Below are 27,703 nucleotides of genomic sequence, written 5' to 3' on the forward strand. Positions count from 1 at the left end.
GTTGTTAATGACTTGGTGATAATTTTGCCTAACTCTGCTTACATTCTGACCGTGCATGCTTCTGCGGCAGAGTGGGGTTTTCGCTGAGCATTTGTAAAGGTGGAATGTCTGAATTAAATGTATGTTTGATACAACAGAAAATGTATTTGTGAGCAATGCTTAAATGTGCTTAACTAATGGAAATATTTCATGATGGTAAGATTTGCATAACGTTTATTTACACTAATTCTGCTTACTGAAAAAAATGCATGTCTGGGATTAATGAAAGTGTGTTTATACTTTTGAAATATAAATTTGGATCATTTCAAAGATAGCAAGATTTCAAATTTTTAAAATGCATCTGAGGTGAAAAAATTAAAAGCATTTTTTTTTAGTCTAGGAGAGGATTGTAAAACTGCTGTTTGTGTATTGGAGAGAGATCATGTGCATGCTTGTGTGTGTGTGTGTGTGAATTCTTTGGGGATTTTTTGATATTCTAACTCGTCCTTATTCTCCTGAAGAGGGAAAATGCCTTAATATTCAAATATTTCCTAGGCCCAGGGGAATTAAAGCAGCAGAAGCAAGAGCATGGCCAGATGGGATTGGCACTGCTTGCCAGTGAGTGGAGACAATAGGTGGAGGCGGAGCAGATGGAAGACAGAAGGGACTGTAAATCAGAAAGGGGGGTGGGGGAGGGGAAGGATCTGCTTAATAGTGAAGGAAGCCTGGCCATTCTTTTCAAGGGAACCTCTGATTGCATCTTCCTTTCAGTTATGAGATGGAATGTTATGTCTGTTGTGACAGCTATTATTAATTAAATTAGGTAGCCCCTGCACCATAGATTAGGGAAGTCCCATGAATTGAAGTTGCTTTGCCAGATTGTAAATGGTGTATTTGTTGTTGTAACCTTTTTCTCTTTACCACGTTCAGGAAAAGTAGGAGTGAAATTAAAAGCAATTGTATTAGTTAAGTTGGTGGTAGGAGTGAAATTAAAAGCAATTGTATTAGTTAAGTTGGTGGTATCTAAATATAAATATGGCAGTAACTACTAAACTTACTTACCTAGACCTCAGATAATTCAAACATCTATAGGGCATACTGACTTTTTCCCTAAATTAGCTTTCAATTCTGAAAATATAAAGATCATGCTGACTAATCTGATATTTTACTTCTGGCTTACAAATAGATAGTCATTTCTAAAATAACTTTGAATGTTTCATTAAAGTGTTGATGTTGTCATAAAGCCTGGGTACTTGACCAATGCCAGTTTAAATTCTGAAATGAAATTAATCTCCCAGCATCCTCCATCAAGCCTTCTGTCACTCAACTACCCAGGGAACTGGGCACAGCCTTTGCCTAGTAAGGTCATAGGAGCAGGGGGAGGGGAAATGAAACCTTTGGAATTTTATAATTTGAATGATTCTTTTAGAATTCCATGATGTGCACAGACACAATTTCCAGTCCTAAGTACAAATGAATTTGATCAAAATCATGCTGCCACAATGTACCAATAAAATACAAATTTTAAAAGTTTAAAGATATGTCTTTTGGTCCATGGTGCATCCACAGCTCATGTAATCATTTGTTTGGCCAACCTTGTTGAAGGAGAGAATGTTCATGTTGCATGTCTCTTTTGACTTTTGAACCTTGGCTTGAGAAGTAAATATGACCTAAATAAGAGAATGAAAACCTTTGCTTGTTGTACCTTGAGATATTAAAGATAATTTACTTAGGTCAATTAGACTAATTTCCCCAGAGTTGAAGAATTAAGCCAATTTCTTATACTTTCTGCAATTCTTTCCTCCATGCCCTGTTCTTAGAAATTAATGAAAGGGTCCAACTAAGCAGCAAAATGTTCCTCATTTGGAAAATTCCCTCTAACTTTTTTAGAAAAAAATAGAGCCTGCAGACAGAACTTTGGATAAATATGTATATTTTGGAAGGTTGACTGGTGTTCATAAGCAAGGTAGCCCAATGATAAGGAATAAATACTTTTGACTTTGTACAATCACATTGCTGAATAGACTAAGAGCCACATTCTCCTTATGGGCAAAGTGAAATAAAATTAGAAGAGTTCTGAAGTGGTATTAAATGTCTGGCCACAGTAGCATTTCAGCTCAACTTACAAGAAAATGTCTCACCAAGACATTAGCCAGGGAAAGGCGTACATATTTACATAGTAATTAGTGATGTAGCATTGCATATTAAGGATGTTTGGATAGTTATGATGAGATGTTACTGTCTGTGTGCCCTCCATATGCTCCTTTAATTTATGAAATGCGCTCATCCCACAGCATCTGGGTACATTTATATACTACAAGTGCAATCAATTAACGGTGATGGATGCAGTAGGCAGAATGCTAATTGATGGGAAAAGCCCTCTTAGCTATTACTTGATAGTTTTCAAATAGGAAAAAAAAGCAGGTAGCAAAGGACTTTCAGTCTCTGTCTGTATCAACTTCACTCGCCCTTTTGGAAAATAACTCCTTTGAAACAAGATTTTGCCCTGTCAAAATTAGTGTTCTTAATTCCAGTGTTCTGAGCACTAGCAAAATTCTTAGGTGGACAGTGTTGGTGGATATTTAATTACACTTAGACCAAGTGGTCTTCTCTCTCACTCCCCATTTTCTCTATTTCCAGGCTTCTATTCCTCTGCTGCTTTACCTGTCATTTATAGACTCAAATGCCATTTGCTCTAGATTTCCATATTACAACAACAACAAAAAACAAACTCAAATAAGCTATGTATATATGTATGTATATATTTGGTGTAATGACACCAAGTTCTGCTTTATACATTTTGTGTATATTTAGGCTTTAAATTTAATTTCTACTAAAAGTTACCATACTTCTATCTTACTTACATTTACTTGATAGTGGATATTTGAATCTCCCTCATCACTCTGGCACAGAGAATCAAGCCAAGCACAATATTATACAGGCCATAATAGGCAATTTCCACTATACAGAATAATTGGGGAGAGTCACGAACTATTATGAATCCATATCTCTCCAGTGTCCCTTAGCAAATGTAGACAGTATAAGTCCAAACTGAATAATGGCCATGAAAAAGCAAAAATATATGAGAGGTGTTTCCTATTTTTGTGTCATAAATTATGTGATTATCACTACACACTTCCATTTGCCTCTCAAATGTTTACCTTCATTTGAATACACATGCTTAAGCATTAATAACTATCTCAGAACTGTTTGCCCAAAATCAATTACCCATGTTTGTTTTCATTGTTGTGATATATATTTTTTATAGTTCATATTAAGCCGCAGTTTCTTTTCTTTTTTCTCACACCTATGTCTTTAGTTAATAGGCTCCATTGCTTTAAGTATTGCTTAGTTTAAAAGACAAAAACTACATATAATGGTGGGGATGACTTAAATATTATTTGAGGGAACCAAAAGAAATCATTCTCCAAAGGAAATCAGTCCTGAGGTCTATGTGCTCTCACATTTGTTTCCACTGCTTTTTAATTAAAACATCATGGATTTTATAGGATACCAATCTTGGCTCTAAGCATATTTCAGACTTTTGACCAAAAATATGATTCTGTAAGTTCACAGTCTAGATTTACTGGCAAACCTAATGGGTAAAGGGGGGATTAATGGTATGGGAAAATACATTCACCTACCTGATCTCTTGACATTTTTCAAATTGAAAACTCTGCTAGAGCTTCAGAGACAATGCCTTCCCAGTCAACACTCTGGTGAAATAAATTTGCTTATATGAAAAAATCTATTATACATACAAAAGTATAGATTACATATGGAATACTGTGCATATATAATAAAGTATGCCTGCCTTTTTAATTTCAAAACACTAATATTTCATTGTCATATCAAAAATATTGCATAGGACTTTTTTTTAAAGATATCTTTATTGATTTCAGAGAGAAAGGGGGAGAGAGAGATAGAAACATCAATGATGAGAGAGAATCATTGGTCAGCTGCCTCCTACATGCCCCCTACTGGGGATCGAGCCCACAAGCCAGGCATGTGCCCTTGACTGGAATCGAACCTGGGATCCTTTAGTCCACAGGCCGACACTCTATCCACTGAAGCCAAACTGGCTAGGGCTAGAATTTTTATTTTTAAAAGCATTTTATTTTGGAGTTGCATAGGCATAGCTTCAGGTGTCAATTCTCAATTACCCATGCTTGAACTGTCTGCATAATTGTTTATTTTGCATGACCAGAAGTGATTTCTAGACCACTTATCCTCCCATTGGCTTAAAAATCATTGTTTTAATTATAAACCAAGACTTTTCTCAATTAGCAGATTTAAGTAGACCACCTATCCATTAGGTTTGTAGTGTGGTGTGTATGAATATGTGTGCCTGTATGATATACTGCTAAATAATTAGCTACTAAATAATAGGTTTAAGGATACCTATAACAAACTAGAAATTTCAGAGGGAATAGTTACTCTTGGGCTTGCCAAGAGTTTTCTTAGCCTTCAATGCTGGAGTTCTTGTCCCAGCATTACAAAGGGTTCAGCAATCTGGAGAAAGGCTGTGCATAGATTAAGCAGGAGTCCATGGATGAAAGGTAGTTTTGAAAGGCATTGGGGGTCAGAGGAGCTTCAGCTAAAAGAGCTAAAGACTCTCTTGACTCAGGACCCCATGCTTTTTATTAACACAATTTGTCCTAAGGCAAATTGGAGATAATACACTTCAAAGGGTAGGGTTTACAGAAGCATTGTCAGATTGGGGAATAGCCTACAGCTGTTCAGGTGTTTGACCAACGGGAGGCAATAACATGTAGATTAAGATGCCCTGAACTGTCTGGCAGCAAACGATTATCCTCTTCAGGTTTGGGGGAGATGGTTTTTAGCCATTCCAACAGATGATTACATATGTGGCCCAGCCCTTGTTGAGCCCCCAAGTCTCATCAACCTTTTGATGAAACTCTTGTAATTATGACATGCTGGAACTGGTTCCCAGCACTTCAAGAAGTGTACCTTTATTTCCAGAATCTAACTATTACAATATATAAGCAAATAATAAGCACTATGTCAGCATTTTTATACATTTGGTAGTTAAAACCTGTTAAAATATCTACTTGCTGACTGATCCATACCAGAACTGTGCAAGATGTCATGGGTGACTCCAAGGAAAGTAAGACACTTGCTGCCCTAAAAATCCAGGTGAAACATCAGAACAAGCACAAAAAATTAGAGCATTGAACACTGAACTATTTTATCCTCTAGAACTAATTAATGGACACATATTTGCTGGGTTTGGAGAAAGGAAAGTTCAATATGGGCTAAGTTAACACACTAATGTTTTTCTGCTACGTTTCTTGTGTTTGAGCAGCCCTAGTTATCTGTTTATTTACAAAATAAAATATAACACAAAATCCAGTCAAATCGAGTGGGCTACACATTCCATAACACCAATACTGGCTTCTGAAGTGGCACTGAAGGTATTCGAATATAAATCAAGGTGGTTGTTTCCTGTTCTACATGTTCTCAGGAAAATGTATTGATTTTTTTTTTTTCAAATTTTTATTAAGGTATATGTGTACATATCTTACCATTGCCCCCCCCACCCCACTCCCATACATGCCCTCACCCCCCAATGATTTGCATCCGTTGGTTACTCTTATATGCATGCATACAAGTCCTCCAGTTGATCTCTTATTTCCCCCACCTCTCCCTAACCTTACTGCTGTAATTAGACAGTCTGTTTGATGCTTTACTGCCTCTGTAACTATCTTTTGGTTCATCAGTTTATAATGTTTTTCATTATCCCCAAATGAGTGGGATCATGTGGTATTTCTTAAAAGCCAGTTTTCATGCTCTATGACTAATAAAAGCAATGCAATATGTGCATAACTTTTTTATTTAAAAAATCACCTACATATTTAGTTTGTACTCATTTTCATTCGTTAAAATTAGCCATTGGTTACTAAATGTTTTCCTTTAAAAATAAGAAATTGGTTTCTTCCTACTGATGGGATGATTGGGATGAGTTATTTTTCCAATAGTTAAAAAGACACATTGGAGTAAGTATACCTATCTCAGGCCCCTACGGCATAATTGAGTGTGTTTTAAATTACTCCAGCTATGATTTTCAGTATGCTCAATTCTACTTCCTTCTTTATCTTTTATTTTTGAAGGGTACCTGCTAAAAAGAGAATAAATGTGCGTGGGTATATGCAGGAAGCAAGAATCTGGCCTTGAGTTAAATAATTTTGAATATGTGATAATTATGGACAAGTCTATGTTACTTAAATGGTTATCGATATAGTACTATTATTTCCTAAGTAAGTAGTCTAGTAAAATACAATGACTAATTATGGGAAACTTCATGAAACATTCTTTAGAACTGACTGAAAAGATATCTAGCTGTAAAATATCAAACTGAATAATTCTTGATTACTTTTCAAAATCTCAAGCTAGAGATAGTAAGCTTAGGTCACTGTTCAAAGGCATCCATGCAACAAGGGTTTCCTAGATTCCTGACCTTCTGATTTTCCATACACAGCGAGTGAGATTTAAATCACAATAGATTGTCATTTTAAACAGAAAGCTTCAGATGCAATAACAAAATAAATACTGACTTTAACCTCTCTCTCTCTACCTCACAATTTCCTAAATGATGCATCAACTCCTTATAATACTACAGGAAGAGAGATGAGGGTTTAAAATGATGAGATGAAGTAGAAAGGTATATGCTTGGTTTATTTCAAAGTCTACAATACAAGGACATTTGCAAACACATGCCAATGAAATTAGTATAACACCTGTTTTACTCTGTAAAAATTACAAAAGGGGGGGAATGTGTAGCTTGATTTTATGATTTTGGCTTTATTGTTTCCTTTGTGAATGTATCTGCATCTTTTTTAAAGAAAATTATTTTATAAATACCAGTTTTGCCAACTTAGAGGTAATATATAGGATTTGATCATATGCTTCTTTATTTTTTTTAATTTTTAAGGAAATGTTTTAATTTGGAGTAATTTAAATATATCCAAATGTTATGACCATATTATAGAGAATTCACTCTTCCTTCAGCTTCCCCTAATGTTAACATTGTTTTTAAGCATTGTACATTTGGCACTGCCAAGATATTAACATTCAGTGTGCCCTTTGAGAAAATATTTGTGTACTTAGAATTTTTGTTTCATAGATGCCACTGAATAACTATTATCAGACTGTTTTGAAAAATGTCAATATCACTTGGTTTGCTTCCCACCAATACCTAAGGGAATACTCTTCACTGAGCTACCCAGGATTTCTACTCAGACTCAGTCCATCGAGTATTTTAGGAGGAAAACAATTAACAGGAAAGCAGTCCTTCTCGTTTGTACCTGTCTTTTCTCCCTACCCCTATAAATGTTGGTTTTTTTTTGAAGCTGGTCCCCTTTCTGTTTCTTTGTGAACTACATACCACCCTCCATTTAGAATGCTCTGCTAAACTTCAGACCTACCCTTGGAGCCACCCCAACTTCACCTCAAATTCAACATGTTATTTTTTGGAGTTTATCTAATTACAAACAGGTTATTCTGGTTTATGTAAAGACATTGTAATAAAGAAAGTGGTACTGCTATGGTGTGACGAAGACCAAACAGTTAATTTTCTGGTCTTTGACTTTTCCCCATTTGAGGGGGTTTGCAGCTCTAATACTTTAGGTTTTAGAGTGTGAATAAAAGCGAATTTCCATTAAAAGAAAAAGGTTTGAAAGACAAGTGGCCTCAAATATACACTGCTTTTCATTTTATTGCATCGTCTCTCCTGAATTTTGAGATAAATTTGCATCTGGGATTTGCTTATGGGATTTTCATATTGAAACTAGTGTGAGAATAATTCCAGTCATGGCTAGCATTAATTAGGGGGAAAGCTCCTTTTCCATTTCCACAATGAAGAATACAGAGGCTCGTTAGCATTCTATGGGCAAGGCTGGTAGGTTTCATAGAATTAGCAGTTTGGAATCCTAGAAACTTGCAAATAGGAAATGCTGTAGAAGAAACAACATCTTTTCATTTTAACACCATCTTGACAAATGAGGACAGTTTTTGCAGTGTGCGCATCACAAAAGCAAGCATAATTCTGTGAAAACAAAGGAAAGGAAAGGGGCCCCATATTTCCTGTTCGTCTTGTGTTCCAAAACTTCCACCTTTGCCATGAGACCTTGAAATTATTTCAAATCTATTTGTTATACAATGGATGGCAAAAGAGCTAAATTATTCATTGTAAGTGAAAATATGTATTACCATGTGTCAAGAAACTCTGATTCCCTCTCTGGTATTCCTAGTAAGAACCCTGTGGTGTAGAATCATGGGCTGAATCTACTAAATAATTACCCACGTGAGTGCTGTACTTACCATGAGTATTTTTAGGTTTTATGTCAATAAATATTCTATAAAGTGCTGTATATTCTGGACTAAAAGTCCCTTATCCACCCATCAGTTTTAGATTCCTTAAGAAATAAGGTGCACTGTGGCTTCTAATGAAAGTGGTAAGGAAAGTGGTGACATAAGCAATCAACAGCACAGTATGAGAAAAATTCTCATCACCAATAAAGATTTATAAAAAATAAATTTAATAAATGCTAAATGAGATCCTCAGAAAACAAGTTTTTGTAAGTATCCTATATAAGAAAAGGGTAATATGCAAATTGACCCTAATGGCTGAATGACCACTCGACCAGTCACTATGAGATGCACTGACCACCTCTCAGTCCCTTTCCCAGGCCAGCAGGTTCCCATTGCCCGATGGTGAACAGGAAACCAGAAGTGGGTGGTGGGAGACATGGTGGCGCTTTGCCAAGGCTCCAGCCCCACAGGTCACCCCACACACACAGGGCTACCCGCGACAGAGGTGGGGCCATCTAGTGGGCGGGAACAGCTGCCTTTTTTGTCCCTCCTTGCAGCTGGCAGGCTCCGATTGCCTGATGGCGAATGGGGAACTGGGGGTGGTTGGTGGTCGGGGGTGGGGCCGGCTGTGGGCAGCCGGGGAAGATGGCCCTGATCGCAGGCCAGGCCTAGGGACCATATCAGCTCATGATTTTTGCACGCCAGGCCTCTAGTTTTTCTATAAACATGAAAAAGACAGTGGGTCTATATTGGTAACAGAAGGTTAGATGTGTAGGACAAATTATTTTTAGGGTTGTTCACAATTTATATATAAAAACTAATAGAGCTTGCAAATGTCTATAGTGATTTGAAGTATTTAGCAAGGACATATTCTCAGACATAGGAAATGAAATTAGAACTTTGACATTTGTTATTTCAAGACTTCTTAAAATATGGAAAATATAGTGATTGAGTTTTAACATTTTTTTCTATTATCAGCATGTAAACATAGGATTTGGTGGATGTTCTGAAAATCATCATTTTGGAGTGCAAACTTATATGTATAGTTGAGACTTAGCTTGAAACACTTCAACTTTAAAGCATTCCCTGGATCCTGTAAAGCTTGAGGAGCATCATGGCACTGTGGCACTAGAGAGAGCAAAGAAGGTGTGACAACCACACATTTCCTGGCCAGCTCATGAACTACAAGCCTAGATTCTGTTGCAGCAGCTCTAGAACATATGGCCAATTTACCACCTTTAGCATCTTTCTTAGCCCATTGCCTATTATATATTTTATTCTTTTATAGGGAGTAATTCCTCTTCCCATTTTAAATTTACTGAAGCTGGTGGAATTAACTCTGGAAAAAGTATGCATGGGTTCTGAAAGGATTTCATCAGATAACTCACATTCATTGCCCATTTTAATTATGTGACTAAGAAACTGCCTTTATTATTTTTATCTCCTATTGTTTGGTGCAAGATGTTCAAGGACAGAACAGTCCTCTGTGAGGCACTTTTCTGTTTGTGTCTTAAGGTTTGATAGTTAAGAAGAGGCAAGTCTTTGCTTCCAGAAAACAGCTAAATCCTAAGACTCTGTTTAGTTGTCTAGTCCTGAAGCACAGCTGGTTTAATGGATTGACTTACTTTTACTTGTAGATTTTATTATGCTTCCTTTCTCTTAAACCTCTTTCGAGAATTTTGAAAGCAAGACCTATTTCACATCTCACTGGGTGAGATATTCACCCTACGTTCCTAATTCTGAAATACCTCTATCACTGGTCTCACTTATGAAATGGCATAGGACACCCTGCCTCTATCCAAACATGTGGGAAGACCCTTTTCTTTCATTTTCTCCTCCCTTCTGCTCATTCTTTATAATTTCCTGTTTGCCTCTTTTCTTCAACTTTTCCATTAATAGTCATCGAATGCCATTTATTGCTTTATTTTGCCCCATTTCTGTGATTTAAGAATCAAATTTTGAAACCAATATAAGGCATAAAATTGCTAAGTCTCTAGACAGTTTTAGACCTTGTGGGGGTCAGAAGAATCAACTGAATTCCGTGACATTAAAAGGAAATATATTGGTCACAGCTTAACTCTTTGAAGAATGGGATTCTGCAGGATTTTAGGAATGCAAAGTGAGACTACTCATCATAGGAGCAGCTCATTGGACAGAAACTATAGAATCCTCAGAATATAAGTATTGGAAATTTAATTTTCAGTAAATCCCTGACACTTCCTTTTTAATTATGTTGGTTTTATTTTATTATATTTGTATTTTTGTATTTTTTTAAATCAAGGGAATATTTGTTGTTGACATTTTTAGTTATTTGGTCTCTTAATCATTAGGATTTCATATTCAAGGATAAATAGCAGAAGATTGAGCAAAAATTGTGTCACTAGTAACAACCTGTCATGAGATCATTTCTCTACTCCAGATTATGGTGAGATAGCCAATATTCTAACTACTTTAAAAGCACTAGTTGTTTCAGGTAAAAACTATCATATTTAGAAGAAAACTTAGTTATTTCAACCCAATACATTCCACTTCATAGAGAAAGCCTCAGGCCTTTTTACTGGTGTTTCATCTTTGGCTGTCAGTGAGCCATTTCATGATTTTAAAATAATTATATTTATATATGTGTGCACATATACATTTTTAAAATCTTTTCTTTTGAAAAAACTAAAGATTCACAGATGGTTGCAAAGAAAGATACAGGAAATCCCCTGAAGCCTTTACCCAACATCTCCCCCATGTTAACATCTTGCATACTTATAGTCCAGTATCAAAACTGGAATATTGATATTGCTCTAAGTCATAGAACTTATTCAAATTCCCCCAGTTACACATGTACATATTTGTGTATGTGTGCGTAGTTCTATGCAATTTCATCATGTGTAGTTTCTTGTAACCACCACCACAATCAAGATACTTAACCATTACCACAAGACTCCCTTGTGTAACCCTTGATTATTACATTTTAAAGGGATCTGAGCAATCATCTACTCTCATGTACTTATTATTGGGATAGGGAGTGATTTGCCCCAGTTCAATGGGTTTGATAGTGATTGAACTCCTATTGGAATCTCAGAATGCTATATCCTATCCTAGAGCAGTTTCAGGAATCCCACTTACATTTTCAGTTTATGAAGTAGGCACTTGTTCTACAAGTTTAAAACTAAAAGAATTGAAGCAAACAAAAGCTTGAAAGTAGTTGAGTTGACCAATTTCATCACAATGCTTAATATTTTTTTTAAAAAATCTGATGTTCTATTACTGGATGCAAAATGGGTATTATGTTCTCATCTGTTTAACATCAATGTAAACATTAGATTAGTATTTCAGACAAGGCATATATAATAGAGGTAATCAGTTCATGTTGCTTCATAGAAACTCAACATGGTTGCTAGGAGGAGAAGGTAGTTATTTTCTGTAAAGAATTCAGAGATTTAGCTACAAATTATATTATCAGTACTCTCCCCACAGATTTGAATGCCTAACCCCCTTTCACCCAAAAACACATCAGATAATTTAATAATTACTTTCCATTTTACAGTTGCCTTTAATGCTCATTTTAATTTAGTTACCACTCGTAAAATTATTGAGGTGCGGTTTAGGAGCTTTGGCAAACTGGGGAGTCACTGCATGAGACTTGACCCACAGACCTGTTCCCTACCCACTTTGGAACCATTTCCGATGCCACTCGCTGTGGGGATGAACCTGGTTATAGAAGAGCAATGAGAAATTATTTGGAAAGAATGTAGCATCAAAGCCTTTCCTGCTATATCAGCACCATAGAGATTAGAGATGCAAAAGACCCATTAGCTGCTTTGCCCTATTTCCATAGAAATTGCAGTGAACATATTTCAAAAGCCTAATCTATTTTTGTTTAAAATAAATGGGAGCTCAATGTAGAGTCTTGTTAAAGCTTGAAACTGCTGATGGTTGTGTTTTCTGGGTTGTTTTTCTTGTGAGATCCACTTGACAGTTTGCATGGCTAATTATTGTGTTCTCATTTGTTTAATTCCAGCACTGCTGTAGGCTCCTTAGGATGGGGGAGGGCAGGGTGGGGCCACTGCAGTTTTAAGTACTATATATCAACAAGCCATTAAATGAAAGAGTGTGGGGGAGACACTGCTTATGCTGTGTGTGCATGGGTGTGTATGTTGTAAGATGGGTCAAAGTTAAAGCAGGAAAGTGAATTTTAAATAACTGCCAGGCTTTGGTAGCTAATAACACTTCAGTGAAGATTTTGTCAGTAACCAAATGCAGGAGATTAGTGGGGTCCTTGTGGCCTCATTTTATGTATCATGATGGATAATTTGCATCAAAAAAAAATGCTAGGAAAACTAAAGAATATCCATTCTTAGAAATTCAGGTGTTGTTTTGGTGGTGAATGAATTTTTAAAAAAATGGACTTAATTTGTATAGTCCATTTTAGGTGAAAAAGCCTTGTAATTTGAAGAGAATTTGTTAAGAACTATTTCTTTTACCAAATAGAGAGCTTTAAAACTTTCCAATTTTAGTGTTTTATGGACTCTATTTATGGGGGAAATGCTTTTTTTAGGAATCACTGCTTTTATTGAAACGAATCATGAGTCCATTGTACAGGTTTTGCAATTTAGAAGCATCAATTAAACCATTTAAGAACAATTGAGGTAGTGATGGTTCACATGAGATAAAATTATTTATTCTGAGTGTATTTTTGGTGGTGGTGGGAGACAGGAGAGTTTTAATCATTAGAATTACATATTTTAATTTTCTTTCCTACATTGTAGGATGGAACCCTTTTTTAAAATCCTCCACAATTCATTGCACTGAAAGTTTGCTTTAATTGAGCATCCCTAAATAATTACCATGCTTCTTTAATGATATGTCAATTCTGAATGAGGAAATTAATGGGAAAATCGGTAGAAAATGTTTACAGCTCTTTCATATTGGGAGTGCATCTTTGTGTTTGCAACAATGGTGAAAATGACTACTGTTGAATTTATGTATACAGCTTTCTTTAGAGCAGCCAAAGTGGGATTGGCCAGCTAAGAATAGATGATGAATGACTACATCTCCACATTTGCATAGAATATAGATAAATAGGTAGGTAAATAGATACATAGAAAGGAAGGGAGGAAGGGAAAGAAATAATTTCGTGGTTTCTGGTTGCAATAAGCAACAGACATTTCCAAACCTTTCAAGACACAATGAATGGCAACCATTGTGTGCCTAGTGATTTGAACCTCTGCATAAGAACTCAGTTGAATGCTTGAGAGCTAAAATGAAACTCATACACATTCTTGCAAACCATTGCCATGGCAACATACTTAAAATTTCCAAGGTTTGTCTCCCCCAGATTTGCACCTGAATTTAGCTTATTGTGAAACAAAAAAAGCTTTCCAACTTGAAATGCTTTGGAATGGTTGAGGGTGTTTTGAAATAAAGTGGAGTTTAAAAGTTGAAAAGCAAAATAGGACATTCAGGGGGAAAGTACATTTGCATTCTTCATGCAATATTGGCTTTCTTTCCCCTCCTACTTCGCAATATTTTAGGCAAGGGCAAATGTGGATAGTCTACCTATTGTGGATATTGGGATAATTTACCCACTTCAATGGCCAACATGCTGCCTATGGCAGGTTAGAGGTCGTTTCATGCCTGTCTTGTATAATAATAATAAAAGACTAGAATAGCTGAGATTTATTTAGCATTTATTATGCACCAGGAACAGTGCTGAACATTTCATGGATCATGATTTTCTTATGTCTTACAACTACACAGCAAATATTAGTACTGTATCCTTTCCATTTTTTACAAAGGAGAGGTTAAATAAATCACCCACATTCTAACAGCTCCAGTGTTAAACTCAATGCCCATGCACCCAATTACTGGGGAGCAGCATCCCATAACACTCCTCAGTGTATCAAGTGAGAAGGTGGTCCTACAAAGCCAGAAAAGGGGCTACCACAGAGAGCATCTCTCCCTCTACCCAGGACACACGGAGTGAATTACCCACGTGGGTGAATATAGCTGGACCCCGACATGGCAGTATCAGGTTCTACCTATAAGAACAAGCCAATGTTTCCCCAGTGTTTGAGGTAGCAAGGTGGTAAAAGACAGCGAGGCAGCTACCTTCCTTCTTAAATGGTTCATCTCCCTCCCAACAAACTCAGTGGAGCACCAAAGGAGGCTTGGCTTCTATTTGAGTAGGTCTTGGAAAATAGAATGATGTATTTGGTCTTTTCTATAGGATATTCAAATGTGTTTGTGTGAATTTAAGTCAGAAAATTGTACTTTCTTTGTGAAGAGAATGTCTGTCTAAAGTTCTCAGGTGCCCAGTGCTAGGAATTAACTTTCCACATTGCAAGGAGAGCAAAGTGAGAATGTGTCTACATAAATACTCTCAATAGCATCTTGTAAGTATCAGCTACTGTGCTAGACAATGTTTGTGTCTACCCAGCCTCACAGAATACTCATAACAATCCTGTAAAATTGGTATAAATACATTCATTTGTACATAGGAAGAAACCTAGAGAACTTAGGGAATTTGTCCAAAGTCACAGAGCTAATAAATGGCAGAGCTGGGATATCTGCCCAGCCTGTTAGAGCTTAAACTCTTGCTTCTTCCATGCTTACTGATCAAAGAGAGATTTTCTGCTCAGAGGCAGCCTTCATGACTCACACACCCGAAGTTCTCCATGAACTTGGAGGGAGGGAAGTCTAGTATTCTTATTGTATTCTTCCTCTGCTTAGCTCCTATTTAAATAAGGCATGCAATAAATGATTATGAATGAGAGAATGAAGGGATAATCAAAAGATGTACATTTTATGGGTGCATTTTCCCCTGCATTTATTTGTTGGTCTAAATTTGATGACTGGTCTCAGTCAGCCCTTATCTTCTTGTAGTTTATTTGGGAAGAAGATAAAACTTTCATCCTGTAGTTAGATTTTGAAGGAAAGCAGTATAAAGGCATTGTTTCCTTATCCTATATAATAAAAGGGTAATATGCAAATTGACCCTAATGGCAGAACAACCGCTGGACCAGTCACTAGGAGGTGCACTAACCACCTCTTGGTTCTTTTCCCCAGCCGGTAGGCTCTGATCTCCTGATGGCCACCTGCTGCGGGGCCAGGGCCGGCGAGCAGGCAAGAACAGCTGACCTCTCAGTCCCTTCCCCCGGCCATCAAGCACCGATCACCCGATGGCAAATGGGGAACTGGGAGGGTGGTTGGCGGCGGGGGACAGGGCTGGCTGTAGGCAGCTGGGAAAGATGGCCCTGATCACAGGCCAGTCCTAGGGACTGTACCTATGCACGAATTTCGTGCGCTGGGCCTCTAGTAATCAAATAAAAGTACTTATGATTTAAGACTATTTCAATATAGTTCAGGGGATCCCAGGAGGGTTTGGGGAATGGCATATAAGGAAACCCCAGAATAACAGCTTTTTTTTCAGTTCTTTCTAAAAAGCAGGTTATATCTTGCTTTCTCAAAGGGCAGAAATGCTTCATAAAAGCAGGCCAACCAGCTTTTCCTTTCCTTTAGCCGTTCCTTCCTTCAAACTTATTATCATTATTTCTTTTCTGTTAAATATAATTTCACTTTTTGCTATTTCTCTACCATAAATTTCCAGGAGGTATAACATGGAAACCAATTATAAAAGTTTATTGTCACTTCTAGAGCTGTTAGAAGGCAGATAAAGATCCTTGAAAAAGTGTGATTTTGCCACAATTCTCATCTCCTATCTTAGGAGTTATATTCCTGGAAAATAACCTATACTTGCTCACTCTTATTTTGAAATTTAATGAGCTGCTATAAATGAGCAATCATGACAAATATACCTAGATGTAGTGAGCTTAGGATGACTTTAAGAATAAGATTATTTGAAATGATTCTACCAATTCAAGTGTCATGTGTAATATTTCTTCTATTTTTAATGTCAAGATGAATTCTTCACTCAAATTTAGTAGTCTTACAATCATAATTATTTTCATAAAATGCTTTTATTTAAATTGCAAATACTTAAAAAATAAGCCAGATTTTAGAGTGTGATGACTTTTTCCATTTTTATTGAAGTATAAAATATTAAAATTTTAAATATAAAACATTTTAAGGTGTATTGATGCATATACATATTACAAAATAATTGCCACAGTCAGTGATGATGACACTTTAAATCGACCATCCAACTGGTAGCTATGACACACACTGACCACCAAGGGGCAGATGCTCAATGCAGGCGGTGCCAAGCTGCGGTGACTTGGCAGCTGTGGTTCTCGGGTGATGCACCCCAGAACTAGAGAGGAGAGAGAACCGCCCTCTCACAATCCAGGACCCCTTGGGGGATGTCAGAGAGCCAGTTTCGGCCTGATCCACTCAGGCCAGGCCGAGGGACCCCACCTGCCGGAGGGACCCTGCTCACTCCGTAGATGCCCTTCGTGCTGCCCCAGGTGCAGCTGGGCAGGGAGGGATCACGGGAGGTTGGCTTCAGGGCATGTCCGGCCCATCTTGCCCAGCCCCACCCCACCAGCCACCTTCTAATTAATTTTCTTTCAATGTGTGCGAATCCGTGCACTGGGGCACTAGTATGAAATAAAACAAGCACCGAAGCAGTTCCCAACCTTTTAAATTATACATAATTTGAAAAGGCACATATGTCCACTGTTCCAGTGCACTAAAATATATTTGCTCAGTGTCTTTTAACGCGTTAAACACATGTCAGTCTCCAGTGACTGACACTATACTTTCTGTCAGGACCGGTCAGTCACTGGTGCCGCCAGCATATGGGTGAAATCAGATATCGCAGGCTAACCAGAAAGGAAGACAAAACAGGCTTGGCGTTTAACGTGTTAAGGATTAATCAGCATATTATTAATCCATATGGAGGACACAACCACAGGTAATGTCCTCATAAACCAATAAGCGCAATAAGGAGCATTGCGCTTCATGGATCACTCTTGGACAGTCTCTTCTTCTCCCTTCAGCTCCTCCCCCTCTCTTTCCTTAATCATCAGTGTTTGCTAAGTGATCTGTTTATCTGTACATCTGGTTGCTCTAGATATAGGACATGAGATATAGGACATGAATTATAAGTAAACTTTGGGTGCAGAGATAAATCAGGTTGCCACATCTTCTGAGTCCCAGGAAAATGAATAAGGAGGAGAATTTAGCAAGAGCTCCAGTATCTCTGCATCTGTGTAATAGCTCTACAGGAGGTCTGACTGGAGAATAGGGACCCACTGTGCCAGGCATGGGTTGGCACTACCTATCTTGTATGTATGCCCCAAATTAGCATTGCCAAAGTGAACCCTATCCTGGTATAAAGGGATCAGCCCCAGAATAGCAGCATTTGCGTAAGAGGCCAGTTGGTGTGAGAAATACAGATCCTCTTAAACTGAGGGGACAAGAGGATTTCAGGTCATGAAAATGAAATTTATTCAGTGAAGTGGATATTTGGCTGCTCTCTTAAAGAACTACCTGGAATTGCTTTTTATACTGCCATGCAATGAACAAAAGTAATTCCTTATTAGTTAAAATGATAACTTACACAAATGCTGCATTATGGGGACTTTTATAATATGTTTCACATATACAAATGATTATATATACATGTATTTACATGAATAATATGTATACTCACATATAATATTGAGAACACAGAAACCAGTCCAAGATGATGCATATTGCTCATGAGATTCAGACTGAGAGTCATATCTGAACTTGTATGTATTTTCCATTATTGAGCAGCATACTACACATTAAACTGAAGTGGTTCAACACTACATTTCAAATATGTATCAATGAACCAGAATATGCACCGTAAGGATTGAAGTACTCAGATATGGAAGCACGAAGCTTCAGTTTAATTATAACCAGCAAAGATTGGATCTTAGTGTATGAATGACATAACATTGCAGCAACTGAGTAAGATAACATTTATTCTAAATCACTGCTTGATAGAAATGCTCAGAGAGGTGCTGTGCAGATATTGACGCATCGGGGGAGCTCAGTATGCAACCCTGCATTATTCAAGCCATGGCTCAAAATCCAAAAATCAAATTTCTTTAACTGATTCATCAGCATTTCCAACAATATCCTTGTTTCTTGCTGTTCCATGCTTCAAGCATTGTGTGGAATAGAAGTTCTCAGATATTCCCACATTAAATCTCTATCAAATATCAAAAAGACATTGGTTATGATACTTCCCAGTAGGAAATAAATGTGGATAACTAGGGACCTGTGGCTCTTTCTATACCTTTGATTTTGCACCTCTAAACTCTAGGGCCATCATGTAAATGAGATTGCCCTGATCAATGAATGCATTTCTAGAGTATATCTGGAGAAATAATTAGTATTACTAATAGTCACTTTTATTTATTCTCAAGATGTAATAAGAGATAATTTGACAAAACCTTAATGATGGTTGTGTGAGAGAGACAATGATAAACAGCTCATTAGTACTTAGGTTGTGTTATCAGTAGTTAATAAGAGAGACCTGCAAAGTTGGAAGGATTTTCAGCAGTGGATTAATGAGAAGAGAGTTAGAGAGTTCATTGAGTTAATTTTGTAGCAATGTTCTAAGTAGAAGGGGAAAAAAGGTAGCAGAAAATTCAGAAATTTACATTTTACTTCTGTCCCCAAGAATTTATTTGTGCATTTATGTGCAGAGCTGAGAGGTGAAGTGTTTAAGGTCTTGAAAAAATAAGAAAAGATTATCACTAGTAAATAAAAATGTCCTGGGTTTACACCATTTCAAAGTAACTGCAGTTAGCATTTGAATTTTGTTTTAAAATTTTGAACTCCAGCCTTCATTATAGTCCCTTTGTAGTGTAACTTGTACACTGTATCAAGTGAAGCAGTAGCTGTGTATGTGTTTTCTTCATGGGAATTTTAGTGGTCATTTATTAAAATCCAGTACTCTTCTTTTGCCACCTTATTAACTTTTTTTACATTAATTTCATTATGTATCTTTATAAACCACATCAACCTTTAGAGGACAAATGGTTTTGGATGGATGGATGGATATAATTGGGTGATAAATGAATGGATAGAAGTCACCTGGAATAAGAGACAATTACATGCTACTGGAGGTCTGGATCATCTCATAACTTTGCCATTAATTTGCAAAATAATGTGGTCAAACAGAAACACTTAATTTTTTAGCTTCAGTTTTCTAACATATAAAATGAAGACCACTGAGGTCTGGCTCAGTACAAGAAGATCTATGACTGCTTGACTAAAATTTGATTCCATCCCCTTATGTGTTAAATGGCTTGAAATTTGGAGGCATGTTAATTGAAACTATCCATCATTGGCATTTTACAATTTTAAAATCTGTGTTTGGCCTCATAATGAAAAAGGATGTTCAGTTCAACCTGTGTGACTAATTAGTCCTTTCAGTCGGCATACTTGGACCAGAGAAATTCATATTGACCCAGCTAGAAGCCTGGATTTGCACTGTAAATATCTGTCAGTATTTATTTAATTTGGAAATGGCCAAACGCATTTCAGGAGGTGCTTTGTCCACAACCAAGACAAATAGAGAGGAAATACATCTAGTCACATGCATATTCTAGTTTCCCTTTCAGCACCTCCACTCCACTACCAACAGTCTTTGGAGGTCTTACACCCCAAATTCTAATTAGCAAGAATCCAGGAGGATAGATTATTTCAATGGCTTTGCAAAAATTTAAACTTCACTTTAAATTTATTTATTTTTGCCAGATACTCTACATTGCTTTGGCTAAAAATCGAAATGCAATATGAGCATAGAGGTTATCATTAGCTTAAAGAAATAATATAAGAGATGTACTGTATTTTTTAAAACATAAATTTGATTTGAACTTTCCTGACACCAAATTTCTACTTTGCCGGTTATTTTTATAAATATTGCTAAAATATGTTCTTTTTTGATTAATCAGGAATCCAGTTCTTTTGTTTTTCCCATAATTTTCTTTAAATTAACATATCTCTGGCATTATTTTTACATTCCTATCTTTCCCTGTGGGTTTTGCCTGTTAGGATGACCAGTATCAAATGGGTATCAAAATGCATGTTAGAATGAGTAGATATTGTGATCTCTTTACCATGGTGGAGTTTTTCTATCCAACCAATTTTCACTATTCTGGAACCATTACATACATTTTAAGCAACCAAGGAAATCTTGAAGAAAATTGAATGGCTTTCAAGCCTGTCTTTTCCCCAAGCAGACAGCTGATTTATGGTCACTTTTTGTAATAACCTAAGGCATCAGTTGGGAAAAAACACACATTAAAGAAATGTGAAAGCTAGCTGTTTTCAGGGATATTTAAACTTTTCCCTAAATATTCATGAATGTCAATGTTCAAACATTTGAATGGAGTAAATGAGTGTACAAAAGGGTTTATTTTTTTGAGCAGGTACTTAACTCTAACACTCAGGATAATAGCACCTCCACCTGTGTTCTGAACAAGCACGTTATTGGTGAATATTTAATGAGGTGATAGATATGGGAGCACTGTTATATTTCAAGAAAAAATACACTACTTGAATTGAACTGGTTGTTAGTTGTATTAATGAGTGATTTGTTCCTATGATTTAGAATAGAGTGGGCACAAGAAGTTATTTGCTGGTAAGAACCGTAATTTGTACCTTGCTAGGTAATGACCACATTTTTGCCTATCAGAAAATGCTGTGCATGTATGAGCTGTTTCATATTTGATGGTGACTAATTGATCCTCATTTTCTTTGTTATTCATGTACTGGAGCTAAAATTCATACTTCACAAATTGGATCTCAGTTTATTTTTATTTTAGATTATGGAGCTATGTGATTGACAGCTTTATGTGGTATCTACTACTCAGAAAAAACAAACAAACAATTGATAAATAAGAACCAAAAGCTTGAATGAGACAATGGAAACTACGACAGGGTCTATGTGGTCTCTAAATTCCTTTGCACTTTAATAGCATGTTGATTAACTAAAATTACCAATTTGATGTTTCTTTTTTTTATATATTTTATTGATTTTTTACAGAGAGGAAGGGAGAGGGATAGAGAGTTAGAAACATCGATGAGAGAGAAACATCAATCAGGTGTTTCCTGCACACCTCCTACTGGGGATGTGCCTGCAACCAAGGTACATGCTCGTGACCGGAATTGAACCTGGGACCTTTCAGTCCACAGGCCGATGCTCTATCCACTGAGCCAAACCGGTTAGGGCAATAAGTTTCTTTATTTAATTTATTTGATAAAATTGGTCCACTGTTTGGAACTTGAACTTGTATATATGTATTATAATTGCGTTTTTTGAGGGGGTGCAGTTTTTCCTCTAGATCAAAATTGTGACTTTCCATACCTCCTAGAAATGTCTTGCCCCATAGATCATCTATGTAGTGGGTCAGACCTACCTTGGAGAATTTGTAACATTAATTCTAAATTCTGACATCTTTTTTTTTTTTCAGGGAAACACACCTAGCAATAAATCTTTTCTGGAAAGACTATCAGATTCAGTCCTGTAAGGCAGACATAATGCTCTCTCTCTCTTCCAGAGCAGCTTCATATAAACAAAAGTATTATCAAGAACAAGTGTCCATCAATTAGCCAAACATCACATTTCAGCTAGCATCATACTCCACCCATGAGTTTCTCAATCAATTCAGTCTAAATGTCATTCACAGCAGTGGACGATTAGGCTAAATAATATTATGTAAGTAAGCACCATTGCTTCGGAAAATACTTATTTTTCTCTTTTTTGGATGTATAGACAAATAGACTATTTCTGTTTAGAAACCCCTTCAATAGAAGTTTTAGAGTAAATCAAGGATTTCTTTGTGGGCACCACATTTATAATGGGCATCCTTTCCACAGTTGGAGTTGCTCTTTTCCTCACAAAGCAGATTTGTCCTAGAAGAGATTGTAGTTGTGTTCATAGGACTATATTAGCCTTCAGGGAAGCCATTTAGCATGTTCAGACCACTCTGGATTAGGGAAGATCAGCATGGCACTTTGGCCTCTGCATGGTTAAATGGATAGTTATGTAAAGCTAATGTTTTTGCTTGATCACTATTTTGTCTCTTTCAGCAGGTAGTCTCTTCTCTGAAAAAGATTATAGGCATCAGCAAAGAGTATACTAAAGAGTAGGACTGATTGATGTGAAATATTTGAGTTTCTTTCTACCACTCTCTCAACAGCATGTTATAGAGAGACAGTTCTAAACACAATGAATTAAATTTAAATTACACAGCTTTGGCTAGAAAATTGTTAATTCAGCCTCCAAAATAAAATTTATTTTTTTCCCTACATTTGAGCCACTTCCTCATTTTTTCATACAGTGATGATTGCTGCAATGCCTCTACTGACCTAAGAACTTTTATTCACAATACTGTTACTTCTTTTTAAAGACTGTGCTGGGTTTTAATTTTTGAAGGAAAACATGAAAAACAAGAATGTATATTCATTATACCAGGAAAAGTACATTAAAATCTAAATTATAGTTTTACAATAAGGTCATATTTGCACAGCTTGTTTTCTACTTGAAAGGTCTATAGAAGGTACTATTTAATGGATGACATGTTTCATTAGCCTATTTTGTGAAAGATAACACTGAGAACATTCTAACCCTTTCTGTTTGCTATGGAATTGTCCCAAAGGCTGTTGAATGTAGAAAATAGGTCAACTTTTAAAACAGAATTTAACTTGTGTGGCTAAGTAATTTAGTCTGCACCAAACACTATCCATGGAGTCACACATTTTCAGACCATGAATTTCTTTTGAGAAGCAGCCTTTATCATGCATACTTGATGCTTGACTTCTAATTCAGAATTTGAACCTAGGCAGTAAAAGAGGGAAGCTTAGCTCAACAAAGTACCAATATAGCCACTGTATTTTTGATTACATATTAACATGAGATCTTACATGTATAATTCACACATACAACTTCCAGTTTAATATCTAAAATTGTATTATTTATAAATATAGCACAATAATTCAATTGGTCCTACATTTGTGAAATAATAGCAATATTGATAATATTGCAACTTTTATGAGCATTTACAATGTGGTTCTATTCTAGGTCTTTTTGTGTACTAATTTAATTCTTACAACAATAGGAACTATTATGTTGTCCCATTTTTCAGGTAAGAAAAACAAGATGCAGAATAGTTTTTAAACTTTTAAGTCAGTTTCTCAGCTCCTGCACTATTGGCATTTTGGGAGGACTGTCATGTGCCTTTTAGGTTATTCAGCAGCATTCCTGGTTTCTACCTCTTAGATGCCAATAATAGCTGACACCCTCCACCCCACCTCCCACCCCAGGTGTGTCAATATGTAATGTCTCCAGACATTGCCAGATGTCCCACAGGTGGCGGAGGGGAAAGGGGCAACATCACTGCTGGGATGAGAAGCAGGAGATTAAAGAATTGACTCACATCCTCCTATCAAGAACAAAACAACAACAGCAACCCTACACTGATTGCATTAATGTAGTTAGCATTCCTCAAGGAACATGAGAAATACTCTTGTAACCCTGAAATTAATTTTAAAGAGTATGCACTGTGGTTGAGAAAAAGTATCTTTGTATTTGAAGTTAGCTCTATAGAAAAAGGTAGTGATCTGCTCTGGGGCAAATGGGAACAATTGGCCTGCAAGACCTCATAATCCAGTAACTTGTTATCAAGCCATTTTGGATATTAGCCTGCAGGATGTGCTTGTGCCAAAAAGAGGATTTTTTTTTCTTTTTGCCTTTAAAGCTCACTTGAATGAAAGATACCTGTGTAACTATCACACCAATTGCCGGTAGTTATCACTAATATGAACAGTTACAATTCAAGGAAAAGTGATATTTTGAACTTCGTCTTTTAAAATAACAGCAGCAAAATGAATGAATCCAGTTTCCTAATTGTCTCAGAAGAATCAAGAGCAGAATAATATGAAGCCATCGCATGATGCTATTTAAATGCTTGCATTTAATGAAAGTTATATTAAAGAAGAATTAGCATCTGAACAAATTCTTTATTCTTAAAGCTCCTGCACTTAACAGATTTTTAAGCCTAATATTTTGTCACAAAAGTGCATCATTTCTTTTCTCCATTTTTCAAAATGGCACAATTTTCTTGACATTTATTTATGCTTTAGTCTTGGACTGTATTAGTTACTGCTTTAATGAAAGCAAGTCATATATTTTGGCTTTTTAAAAAATTGTAAGATCTATATTATTACTTTTTAATTTTTACTAAGGTATAGCTGATATTAGTTTCAGGTGTACAGCATAATGATATACTATTTATATACATTGCAAAATGATCACCACAATAAGTCCAGTTAACATGCTTCACTATACATAGGTAAATTCCACTTTTAAATAAGGATTTCATTAAGGTTGCAGTTCTGGGTATTGTCTAAACAATTATAATCTCCTTAATCCTTAGCTGATGTAGTGAGATATTTTCCTTCTTGTACCTTACATTCTCTCTGTGCTACCATTAGCCAGATCTGATGCAAATCTCACAATCTCCATGTAATAACTATGCTGAGTTTACTGCTGCTTGTAAGTGGCAGTAAAGAACAACCTTTAGTGCTTGTAAATGAGTTGATTATGTGACTAACTGCTAGAATTTACACACTCTGCTTTTTATTACAGTGATTGTTGTCTTTTTTTGCTGTAAGTGCAGTGAAGCAACTAGAATGTCACAAAGAAAATTGACACCTCTTTCCTGTTTACTATAAAATACCACCCCCTCACCCAAATATGCTTTTCACTTATCATGACACCTTAATGATAAAAAGAATAATGGGGATGTGATACCTACTACCGAATTGCAACAAAACAAAAATTCAGTATAAAAGATAAACACAAATTTTTAAAAATACCTTAAGTAGATTGCATTTGCTTCCTTTTTCACATCAGTGAAAAATATATTCTGTTTTTTAGTAAGGACAAGCTCTAGCTCAAAGATTCATCAGACTCTACCTGGTCATGAATGTAAAAGGTTATAGCTATTCTGCTTTTAGGAAGCCAAGTACAAGTATAGCATAAAACCTATTGACGCATACATTGTGGCACTCCAGGGCTGTCATCAATTCCAAATTATCTGTTTCTGTCAGGCTGTTTTAAACCTGTATGCTACTGTGTGCAGCTTGTCTGTGCTGTTGAATGGGTGGATGTCTAGAGTTGGCTACCACCATTTCCATGTCTTCCTGTAAAATAAGCTCTAACTGTGTTTTCACAAATACGCAAGTACTTCCATGAGAGATCTAGAGTAAGTTGAAAAAAAAAGTAAGCTCTGTGTCTTTGGGAAGGGAAATAGGTACTGAATTTGGTTTCCCAATGTAAACACACACATATTTCACTTGTCAATGAGACAAAGATGAGAAGCTGTGTTGGGATCCTTTAAATTAATCGACTGAATGTGCTTTTCTTTACAGACCACAGATGACATTCTTGTGGCCTCAGCAGAGTGTCCCAGCGATGACGAGGACATTGACCCCTGTGAGCCGAGCTCAGGTGGGTTAGGTTAGTCGACTTTTTTTCTTACTTTCTTTGCTTACTCTAAATCTTTGTTGCATGCTATAGTTCTCAGAAAAACCTTGCATTTATATCTAAACGTCCATCCTATTACAGAATGCCTTGTTGAGAGATAAGGGTTATTGCTTTTACACATTTAATGAAAAAGAATTAAAAACAAAACCCACCAAGATTGTGTATTTCAGAAAGAGCAGTGGGAATGCGCTCAAGGCTACTCCTTTACCGTTCACATTCCCTTAACTCACAACCTAATTTTTGTTGAATAACGTTATCATGGGCTTTCCTTTGGTCACCTATAGCAAAATTGTAAGCTATAAAATTGCAGTATATTGTGGAAAAGTATTTGACTTTTCTACTGACAAAAAGTACCCACCACTCACTCTACCAGCGAATTATCTTAAGTGATATATTTCTGAATTTCAAAAGTGAGACTATTATGGCAGTGCTAAAACAAACAGCAGGTGCAGTCTTTGCTGTATGTAATAGAGAGCATTTGAGTCTTGCCATATCACCCTAAAATTTAAGCTGCTGCATTTTAATTCAAGCTGATGCATAATTTCTCCTCCTCCTTTGTGATGGGGTGTGGGCTGACCAACACAAACCCCGTTTCCATCCAGCCCTGTACCCTTTCCTCTCCTTTTTATTAGCTGTGGGCCCAGAAAATTAGTCCCAGCCTGAATTTTATTTCAGATATTCATAATAACAACTACTAAGGGCATTTCCAGTGTTTCTTAAAATTCAGTCATTTTCTTGTTTAGGTTATCAAAAGGAGTGAGGCAGATCTGGGCTAACCACGATCAGCTAACTCATGATCTATGTCACTTAGACAGAACCCCAGAAAAACTTCATGTCACAATATAATAATTCAATTGCATTGCTGTGAAGAATATCATTTTGAAGTAAATCTACTCATTCTGATATTTGAATTTTTTTAAAAAGTGGTTCAGGATGCATGTCTTGCCTTTCTTTTTGAATATCACTACCTCCCATTGATTTTAGCTTCATACTCTAAGCTCTTATAAAAGCTACTGACTGCCAGTGAGGAGCAGAAGGTTTGGGAGAGCCAGACTTGTGTGTTCTTGTCCTCCCTCCTCTACCTGCACCCCACCATCAAAATTCTCAGCCTGCAGAATCTTCTTTCATGTACAGTTACTAGAATTCTGATGATCATCCACTCCATTTCTCCAGTATATTGCTCTTTATAACCATCCTATTTTGGTTATCTGGACAGAGTCCCTTTATGATGCCTTCCTGGGTCTTTGCCAAGATCCTGCATTTGTTTTCATTTGTATTCTCTATTTCTATATATCATATAAAAAAAGAAAGAAGTTGCTTTTTAAATATATCAGTCCCATCTTTTTTCTCTCCCTCCCTCAGATTTCTTCTTTCCCCATTTCTCCTATTCTCACATGCCCAACCAGAACATTCTCTTTGTATCTGATCTTCTCTGAGACCTTCCAGCATAGATTATTCATCAAACAAAGTCTGGTGTTTGGTTGTGCTCATATTTGTTTTCCTGATTCACGTTTTCTAGAGAGTAGTCCATTTTTTTTCAGCATGTTCCACTGTGTTAATAAAGCACTGAAAACAGTTCAAGTTCCTACTAATTATACTACTTGCTGAATTTCCTTCCTGTGTCCTGAGTATGGTCTATCAACCTCTTATATGGAGTCCTCGCCTTGGGTATCTAGTAAACTTTATTGTGAGAACTCTAATTGAATTTAAAATTGTCACATTTTTTCTTCTTCTTGGGCACAGGTAAATGATCAAAATCTTCTTGCTTTTGTTTATAGGTCATACTCACCATTCCTTATAGACTCGTTTATTGTCTCTTTCTCCAGGATTGAGGGTTTCGGGGTGAAGGGGAGGGAGGGAAGAGGAGAGAAAGAGAGATTATACTTTTGTCATCCTCCTGTCCTTTTT

At 36.5% G+C, this 27,703-nt stretch overlaps 1 protein-coding gene across 24 annotated transcripts in view; it reads left to right on the forward strand.

The window, feature by feature from the left end:
• The window catches only part of NRXN1 (neurexin 1), a 1,052,009-nt gene that overhangs the window by 1,001,858 nt on the left and 22,448 nt on the right, over window positions 1-27,703 (forward strand). For 13 of the 24 annotated variants that reach the window (XM_080686544.1, XM_080686543.1, XM_080686525.1 and 10 more), the window contains one exon: window positions 25,681-25,768. In XM_080686544.1, coding sequence (XP_080542670.1) covers window positions 25,681-25,768 — 88 coding nt within the window. The remainder of the gene's footprint in view (window positions 1-25,680; window positions 25,769-27,703) is intronic. The other 11 variants (XM_080686548.1, XM_080686542.1, XM_080686547.1 and 8 more) reach the window with 1 other exon arrangement.

Source organism: Plecotus auritus (genome assembly GCF_963455305.1).
Source record: "Plecotus auritus genome assembly, chromosome: 8".
NCBI classification, from domain to species: domain Eukaryota; kingdom Metazoa; phylum Chordata; class Mammalia; order Chiroptera; family Vespertilionidae; genus Plecotus; species Plecotus auritus.